Source organism: Aotus nancymaae, unplaced genomic scaffold (assembly GCF_030222135.1).
Source record: "Aotus nancymaae isolate 86718 unplaced genomic scaffold, 86718_ANA_hifiasm-v0.15.2.pri h1tg000014l, whole genome shotgun sequence".
Classification (NCBI taxonomy): Eukaryota; Metazoa; Chordata; class Mammalia; order Primates; family Aotidae; genus Aotus; species Aotus nancymaae.
The window spans coordinates 51,576,882-51,586,767 of NW_026988425.1; the positions used below are offsets into that span (position 1 = coordinate 51,576,882).

General features: G+C 38.4%; 1 protein-coding gene across 4 annotated transcripts; it reads right to left on the reverse strand.

Moving 5' to 3' along the window:
- Positions 1-4,823: 4,823 nt before the first annotated feature.
- Positions 4,824-7,612, reverse strand: ACTBL2 (actin beta like 2). 4 transcript variants are annotated; one of them, XM_012457254.2, is made up of 2 exons: positions 7,384-7,512; positions 6,382-7,257 (listed from the first exon to the last, which is right to left on the reverse strand). In XM_012457254.2, the coding sequence occupies exons 1-2, from the start codon at positions 7,510-7,512 to the stop codon at positions 6,382-6,384; spliced, it is 1,005 nt and encodes a 334-aa protein (XP_012312677.1). The 4 variants fall into 4 exon arrangements, with proteins under 4 accessions (XP_012312674.1, XP_012312677.1, XP_064232060.1 ...); XM_064375990.1 differs by having other exon boundaries at positions 6,382-7,175; positions 7,281-7,512; XM_064375991.1 differs by having other exon boundaries at positions 6,382-7,293; positions 7,378-7,500.
- Positions 7,613-9,886: the final 2,274 nt, after the last annotated feature.

Below are 9,886 nucleotides of genomic sequence, written 5' to 3' on the forward strand. Positions count from 1 at the left end.
CTCACTCATGTGTGGAAACTAGAAGAAACAATCTTCTAAACTCATGAAGATAGTAGAGTGACAGTTACCAGCAGCTGGGAAGGGTAGTAGGAAGGAGTACAGATAAAGAGGGGATGGTTAATGAGTACAAAATACAGTTAGATAGAAGGAATAACATCTGGAGTTTGGTAGCACAAGAATTTTCTTTTTAATTGGCATTTTACCACCTTTTTCATTGATATAATTTCTTTTTTTTTTTGAGACGGAGTTTCGCTCTTGATACCCAGGCTGGAGCGCAATGGCGCTATCTCGGCTCACCGCAACCTCCGCCTCCTGGGTTCAGGCAATTCTCCTGCCTCAGCCTCCTGAGTAGCTGGGATTACAGGCACGCGCCACCGTGCCCAGCTAATTTTTTGTATTAGTAGAGACGGGGTTTCACCATGTTGACCAGGATGGTCTCGATCTCTTGACCTCGTGATCCACCCGCCTCGGCCTCCCAAAGTGCTGGGATTACAGGCTTGAGCCACCGCGCCCGGCCTAATTTCTTTTCTCTACATTTGTTTCTCTGTCAAAATTTTAAGATTGTACATTTTGTCTTTATTTTACTGACTGTAATTTCTTCTGTTTTGATAAAATTAACTAATTTAGCCAAAGATATAATGTTTTGATTCCCATCATTGAACAAATGCCATTTTTATAAAAAATCAGCATGTGTTCTATAACTCTTCTGGCATTTTACCAACTCATTATCTAGAAATTATAGATTTCACATGTAATAAGCTCTTAAATTGCCAGAGTAATTCAAGATTTATAAAAAGTTTATATTTCTGTGAAAAACTTTCATAATGAACATGGTGGGCTGCCTTAGAAGATCCCAGCATTTCCACTGAAGAACATGACTTTGTCTTTACTGGTGAGGCCAGCTTTTCCTTTGACAACCAAGTATGGAAAAAAATGAACAATGTCAAGTAGCTGCAGTATTTTTAATGGTAAAAATTGCAATTACTTTTGTACCAACCTAACCTAATATTTCTCTACTATAAGAAGGGCTGACATTCAGGGACATTTGAGTGGGTCACAGAGAATATGCAATGTGAGAGAAGGAGCCATGTTAAAATATCATATTGGTGTCTGGCTATGCCTGTTCCCTCTCAACCTGTAAAATGGCTAAGAAAAGCTTTTCTTACTGCAGTAAACCCATAAAGGGGACATGAGCAGAAACTTTCATCCTTCTTACTGGGTAGGGTCTGTGTATCTGCTTCTTTTGAACCAGGCAGTGTCACTTAGTGTATGTATGGTTACAGATGCCTCATTCCCAATTCTGAAGAGAATAACGTGGCTTTAACATATATTGTCAAGTAGCCAATTAAATAAGGTTTTTTCACTTTTTAAAGCAGTGTTAGGGTGTTGTCTAGATAAAACTGTCATCATATTGTACTGGAACATCTGTTGAATAGATTTAACTGAACTTAAAATTATAAGGTGGTTAGGACATCAGATTTGGAATAGGATTAAAAACAAGGCAGGCAAACTTGAGGAGGCTCTAGAGTCTTTGTTACTTATGGCATTAGTTTTTTTTTTTTTTTAAATGACAGTTATAGCTCGAACAGTTCCTTTTAAATTTAAAAAGGAAGTCTTAAAGTATAAATTAATTTTAATGAGTAGTCTGTCTACTGATATATACATATATATCTTTAAAGACATTCCAACTGTACTTATCAACATCTGGAAGCAGTATTGGGCAAACCACATGCTTAGTTCCTAACTTCAAACATTTTTTGAAAGGAATCTTTTATAAACTCTGGAAGGAGGCTGTGAGTAGTTACCAGAAAGGCACACTTTTTAATATATTATAATGTCTGAGTTGTTGGAGTCAGATATCTGAAACTGTCAACTCTAGAGCAATTGGAGCTTAGCAAAAAGAGAAAAATATCAGCAAGAATGCAGATAGATTAAAAGAGCTGAATCTACTATTGTACTCTGGGAAAGACTTTCTTTCTTTTTCTCCCTTTTTCTTTAGTTTCTGTCCCTCTCTCTCAAGCTTTCTCTTTCTTTCTTCTAAATTTCAGAAGCCACATAGATGGCATATGTTCCAAAAGATGTGGTTGATGATCTTTGACCAATCAGAAGAATAACAAACTTTTATGGACAAATAAAAGACTACTAAAATAAAAAAAATAAAAAAATAAAAAAAGACTACTAAAATCTAGCTCTACTGGAGGCCATTATCCTAAACAAATTAACGTAGAAACAGAAAACCAAATACTTCATGTTCTCACTTGTAAGTGGAAGCTAAACATTGGGTCCTCATGGACATAAAGGTAAAGCGGGGAGAAGGGATGCAAAGGTTGAAAAATTATTGAGTACTATGCTCAGTATCTGGGTGATTGGCTCATTTGTACCCCAAATCTCAACATCATGCAATGTACTTAGGTAACAAACCTGTGTCAGAGGGATATACCCTCTGACTCTAACATAAAAGTTAGAAGAAAGAAACAATATGAAATGCTCAGGGTTATTCAAGATAAATGAGTGGTATTAAAATAGTGTTAGTCTGGGCTGTGTGGTTATGTTGTCCAGCCTGCCACCACTAGACTGTATGTAAGGTGGGTATCTTCTCGAGCCTGCCACCACTGGACCGTTTCTGTATGTAAGGCAGTTCTCCTGTTTAGCCCACTGCTGCTGGACTCTCTCTCCTCTATGTAAGCCCTCATGTCTTGTTGAAAAAATGATGTTAGTGACAATTTTCAATACAGTATGATGGGGAAAAAATAAAATCCAGCTTTACATGTTGAGAAGCATAGAATAAGTGGATGAAAAAGGAAAGAAAAGGGGAAGAAAGAAAAAAGGGAAAATATGCTTCAGAGGAAACATATTACCAACAAAACAGACAGATGATGACAGATCGGGAGCTGAGGCTAGGTTGGTAAGATATAGGCAATGCAGAACTGGGTTCCCAAGGTACGACAGAATCCATGAACTCATTAACTTGCTAATGCAAACTACGTATCAATACGATGTGCCCGGCACTAGGAAAAAGCTGGAGGATTCAAAGGGAGAATAAATACTTTCCCTGTCTCTGTCCCCCAGGTGCATAGTGACAATGTTGGGGGTGGGAATGATGGACACATTTGCAATGTGTTTATGATGCTGTATGCGTGTAAACAATACAGTAGGGATTCAAGGGAGGAGTTGCCAGTTTTCCTTGGAAAAGGGGATTGTTTTCTAGACTTTTAGAGGATCTTTTTGAAATGAGCCTTTAAAATTGTTAACTTTTTTTTTTGTTTTACATTTTTAAAACCAGTTTCTGGTATAGTGAAATAGAAGTATTCAAAATAAGAATTAATCACCATACCAACCCCAATAATTAGTGATCATAATGCTGCCTGAGACACATAAGAAAATTTTTGTGTTTAGTATAACTCGTATATGCTTGAAGAACATTCTGGCATAGAGCATTGGATTAGCAATTATGTAATGAGTGAATAGATGTGGTAAAGTCCTTGTCTTTCAAAGGATTATCCTTTGATTGCCTGGATAATGTAATATTCATAGGTCCTCTGTATTACAGAATTGTTAATTGCATATCTAGGTAGGATATAGTCCAAACTGTATCCTAGGATTACTGTAGCTCGCTATTGAAAAATAAGCACATTTGTATGTTATGAAAGAAGAGTACAAAAGTGTAGGAACTGGCATTGGATCAGGCATACTTTCAGAAAAAATATTATCTGTGATTGGGAAATAACAGTGTGCAGGGGATTGCGATACAGTCCCGGCCTTAGATTGCTGCTCAGAAGGTGTCACTGAGGGAGGGTGAAAATCATTTACAAAGGTATGCAATTCACCCGAGAAACCTGCTTCAGTGTCATGTCATCTTCAGAGGAAGATGGATGAAGCAAGTGGCTGGAGTCCTTTTCTGTCCATGGAGCCTATAATGTGCTGGGATTTTGAATTCCATAGAGCTGTGGTTCCTCTAGTTGGCTGTGCATTTGGATTTTTCATACTCATTCTAGACCCACTAAACCAGACCTTCTGAGCCCAGGGCCAGGAACCCTATATTTATATAAAGTTCTCTAAATGACTTGGTTGATGAGCCGGGCTAGTGACACATGAATAGCATGTTAATTGTATTACCTGTGTAGATGGCATTCTTTGATTCTAAAATATAAAGTTGTGAAATGGGCTGTTTCCTCATTAAACTCACCCATACATCAGTCAATATTGATAACGAGGAGAATATCCCAAAACTCTAGGTTTAAGTTTCTGACATTTTACCAACTTATTATCTAAAAATTGTAGATTTTATATAAAATGAGCTCTTCAATTACCACAGTAATGCAAAATTTATAATGCATAATTTGCATTATGGGGTTCCTATTTTCACCCAATCTTGTGGGGTTCTATAGCTCATTCTTGGAAGTTCACATTACCTGTCCCATATGTATTCTGTGGGTGGGAAGATGTATTTTTTTTGGAAATTCGGAATGCGGGTCAGAATGTTTGTGATAACTACTTACTCTGCAAATGAAATTCATTGCAGCATATAAATCCAAGATATTATGATAGTTATTGTTGACATTGCCTCTGCCTATTAATTACCTGAAGACCAGTTCATCCACTAAATCTCAGCTTTAAAATTGAGATTATGAGAAATCTATATAATATTAAATGGCTAGCTATCCTTTAAAAAATTTATCTGTTAATGTTTACATGACTAAATGTATGAGGCACAAAATTGTAACATACAGATGAATAGGTCACACATATGAAAAGAGATCCTACTGGGATCATTCTCTAATTCTAAGAGAATCATCGAGGAGAAATAACAGGAAATTCAAGTATACAAGTATGAAGCAGTTTTAATGTACTGAAACCAAGTTATATAAAATAAAGTATTTTTAGAGATTAATTTTGGTTACATGCATTTTAAAAATTATGTTGTCAGATAAAGGCAATAAGGAATAATCAAATTATTTGAAAAGTATTATCTTAAACAAAAAATTCTTACTGATTCCATTTAAACGATTTATAACATAAGTACAAGTTTCCCAACCAAGAGGAACAGTGATTCCTCCCTCCAGAGAACCCAATAATACCTGAATATGAAATCCAAGTAAATGTTTTAAATTTTCAGAAATTACCATGAAAAATACAAATAATCCTGATATCCAAATCAGAAATCGCAGCATAGATTGGAGTAAATATACTGGTACTTAAAATTGGTTGATAAATCACCATCGTAGTAACTAAAATATTTTAGATATTATAGGAAGATACATTGATATTTTTAAAGATGTTGGTATGTCAGAGACACTTTGCATAAAGAATTATTGCTAGTTACTGGTTATAATAAAATAGAATTATTCTAAAATCTTTCCAAGGATAAAATGGTATTACTATACTGATAGTAAAATGTACAATTAATAAAGATGCTGCAGCTATGTTTTCCCACAGTGAAATCCTTGCATAAGAGAAATATCTATAATCATTGTCTACAGAAATTATTCAAGATATGCTATTATGCTAAGAATTAGAAATAAAACTGCCTTGTCAAACTGTACCATAATGACATTAATTCGATAATATAATATCCATCTCTATTTTAAGAATTAGACATTGTCTGTATTTAAGAATTAGACATTTTGGAATGAGGAGGTTCAATAAGAAAGATATTAAAATACGGTTTGACCAGCACAACTCCACTATGAGCTGAAAATTTAGATGGTTTATAAACATTAATGGAATGGTGGCTGTCTCATTATGCTTATTTAGTAAGGGAAATAATTAAAATATGTACCTATTAAAATGGTGACTTTTGGGAGTAAAGAAATTCACATTAGCTGTTCAGATAGTTAGATTCATCAGTATATTTCACAATATATTTTATTTCCCTGGTGCTTATGTATATATGGATATTATTGAACTTTATAATTCATTATCCCCATACAAAGAAGTAAACTAAACAAAGATATTTAACTACTAAGACATGGTTGCTAAATGCATATACACCTTTTTTTAAACAAGTTTATACAGCCTGTTCTCGTTAAATATTTTAGCAAGAACTAGGTTTTAAAGCTTGAAAATTATAGTTATCCATTCTGAAATGACATTTCTCATGATTTTACTCCTTGTCACTTGTATTTAAGCTGGCCTACATATCTTTGAACAGTATAGGTGAAGAAAATAGAATATGGTATTAGAATTCACCTTCACTTGACAGAGATCTGGAAGTTATCTGGGTAAAAGCCCAGGATACTTGGATGGAGAGATAGGTTTGCTGGTTTATACCCTAGGAAGAGTGAAATATTTACCTTGATTCTATTGAAAATGGATAAAAGCAGTACCATCACTATGACCTAGGAAAAGGGAAAATGTAAAGCAACTAACACGGAAGCCCATTCAGAAACATTTTCTGTGAACGATAGGAGGACCAGCCTCATCATATTCCTGCTTACTGATCCACATCTGCTGGAACGTGGACAGGCTGGCCAGGATAGAGCCCCCAATCCAAACAGAATACTTCCGCTCTGGGGGAGCTATGATCTTGATTTTCATGTTGCTGGGTGCCAGGGTTATGATTTCCTTCTGCATCCGGTCAGCAATGCCTGGGTACATGGTGCTGCCTCCAGATAACACGGTGTTGGCATAGAGATCCTTGCGAATATCCACATCGCACTTCATGATGGAGTTGAAGGTTGTCTCATGGATCCCACTGGACTCAATGCCCAGAAAGGAAGGCTGGAAAATGGCTTCAGGGCATCGGAAGCGTTCATTCCCAATGGTGATCACCTGCCCATCAGGAAGCTCATAGCTCCGTTCCAGTAAGGAGGATGCAACTGAACTGACCATCTCCTGCTCAAAGTCCAGGGCCACGTAGCACAGCTTCTCTTTGACATCTCGCACAATCTCCCGCTCAGCAGTGGTGGTGAAGTTATAGCCTCGCTCTGTCAGTATCTTCATGAGGTAATCAGTCAGGTCTCTGCCTGCCAGATCCAGGCGTAGAATGGCATGAGGCAGGGCGTAACCTTCATAGATGGGCACAGTGTGAGTGACCCCATCCCCAGAATCCATCACGATGCCTGTGGTCCGTCCTGAGGCGTAGAGGGACAGCACAGCCTGGATGGCCACATACATGGCTGGTGTGTTGAAAGCCTCAAACATGATCTGAGTCATCTTTTCCCGGTTGATCTTGGGGTTCAGGGGTGCCTCAGTGAGGAGGATGGGATGCTCATCTGGTGCCACACGGAGCTCATTGTAGAATGTGTGGTACCAGATCTTCTCCATATCGTCCCAGTTGGTGACCACTCCATGCTCAATAGGATATTTCAGAGTCAGGATGCCCCTCTTGCTCTGAGCCTCATCTCCCACGTAGCAGTCCTTCTGGCCCATGCCTACCATGACACCCTGGTGTCGAGGACGCCCTATCATGGAGGGAAACACAGCTCGGGGGGCATCATCACCACCAAAGCCTGCCTTGCACATCCCTGACCCGTTATCCACTACCAAGGCAGATAGCTCATCGTCAGTCATGGTGCTGGCCAGGATCTTCCAGACGAGTCAACAGGAGTCAAATAGACAGTAAATAAGAGAAGTGGACAGGCCTAAAACACTCCAGAAATGCCTTCAGACAGGGGAGCCTGCACTGGGACCACAGGTATTTAAAGGAACACACTGGCTCCACCCATATCCTACTCCACCAGTTTCCAGCATTTCTGGGTGAGGTCACCTTTGAGGTCTTGATGATGATGGTGATTATATAAGTCATTAGACCTTTCTTCATAAAGAGAAAATTGGCTGCCAAGTGGTCAAATCCCCAGTTCCTGTAATTAGGCAACCCACACACGACTGTCAGCCTGCCTGGTGAGGTCTCCAGATAACTATGATGATGCAGTGGGGGACATAAAAGCAAGATGAAAGAAAGCTGGTGCTAGGTTTGGCAACACTGCTGGGAGGAAGTTTCCCTTCTTAGCATCCTTCAGGGTTCACTTTCCCTACACTAGCTTTATCTTTCATATTTCTTGTTTGTGAAGCTTTCCAAAAGAAATGTATTTTATAGAGTAGTTTGACAAAGACAAGTACAACTTATTTGGTGGTGTTTGTATTCAAATGTAGATTCTGTGGTATATATTGATTAGGAGGTCTTGGATGGAAGCCTGAGAGCTATTTTTGTTTGTTTGTTTTTTAATTGTACTTTAAGTTCTGGGGTACATGTGCAGATCTTGCAGGATTGTTGCATAGGTACACACATGCCATGGTGATTTGCTGTCTCCATCCCCCTGTCACCTACATCTGGCATTTCTCCCAATGTTATCCCTCCCCAACCTACCCACCCCCCACCGTCCCTCCCCTAGTCCCCACCCCCCAACAGACCCCAGTGTGTGATGTTCCCCTCCCTGTGTCCATGTGTTTTCATTGTTCTACACCCGCCTATGAGTGAGAACATGTGGTGTTTGGTTTTCTGTTCTTGTGTCAGTTTGCTGAGAATGATGGTTTCCAGATTCATCCATGTCCCTACAAAGGACACAAACTCATCGTTTTTATGGCTGCATAGTATTCCATGGTGTACATGTGCCACATTTTCTTTGTCCAGTCTTTTGTCAATAGGCATTTGGGTTGGTTCCAGGTCTTTGCTATTGTAAGCAGTGCCGCAATGAACATATGTGTACATGTGCCTTTATAATAGAACAATGTATACAATCCTTTGGGTATATACCCAGTAATGGGATTGCTGGATCAAATGGAATTTCTATTTCTAGATCTTTGAGGAATCGCCACACTGTCTTCCACAATGGTTGAACTAATTTACCCTCTCACCAACAGTGTGAAAGTATTGCTATTTCTTCACATCCTCTCCAGCATCTGTTGTCTCCAGATTTTTTAATGAATGCCATTCTAACTGATGTGAGATGGTATCTCAACGTGTTTTGACTTGCATTTCTCTAATGACCAGTGATGATTAGCATTTTTTCATATGTTTGTTGGCCTCATAAATGCCTTCTTTTGAAAAGTGTCTGTTCATATCCTTTGCCCACTTTTGAATGGGTTTGTTTCTTTTTTTCTTATATATCTGCTTTAGTTCTTTATAGATTTTGGATATTAGCCCTTTGTCAGATGGGAAGATTGCAAAAATTTTTTCCCATTCTGTTGTTGGCTGGTTCACTCTAATGATTGTTTCTTTTGCTATGCAGAAACTCTTTAGTTTAATTAGATCCCATTTGTCTATTTTGGCTTTTGTTGCCATTGCTTTTGGTGTTTTAGTCATGAAGTTCCTTGCCCATGCCTGTGTCCTGAATGGTATTGCCTAGGTTCTCTTCTAGGGTTTTTATGGTGTTAGGTCTTATGTTTAAATCTTTGATCCATCTGGAATTGATCTAATGTAAGGTGTAAGGAAGGAGTCCAGTTTCAGCTTTCTGCACATGGCTAGCCAGTTTTCCCAACACCATTTATTAAGCAGAGAATCCTTTCCCCATTGCTTGTTTTTGTCAGGTTTGTCAAAGATCAGATGGTTGTAGATGTGTGACATTACTTCCAAGGCCTCTGTTCTGTTCCATTGGTCTATATCTCTGTTTTGGTACCAGTACCATGCTGCTTTGATTACTGTAGCCTTGTAGTATAATTTGAAGTCAGGTAGCATGATGCCTCCAGCTTTGTTCTTTTTGCTTAGGATTGTCTTGGCTATACAGGTTCTCTTTTGGTTCCATATGAAGTTTAAAGTGTTTTTTTTTTTTTTTACAGTTCTGTGAAGAAGATTAATGGTAGCTTGATGGGGATAGCACTGATTCTATAAATTACTTTGGGCAGTATGGCCATTTTCATGGTATTAATTCTTCCTAACCATGAGCATGGAATGTTTTTCCATCAGTTTGTGTCCTCTCTTATTTCCTTGAGAAGTGGTTTGTAGTTC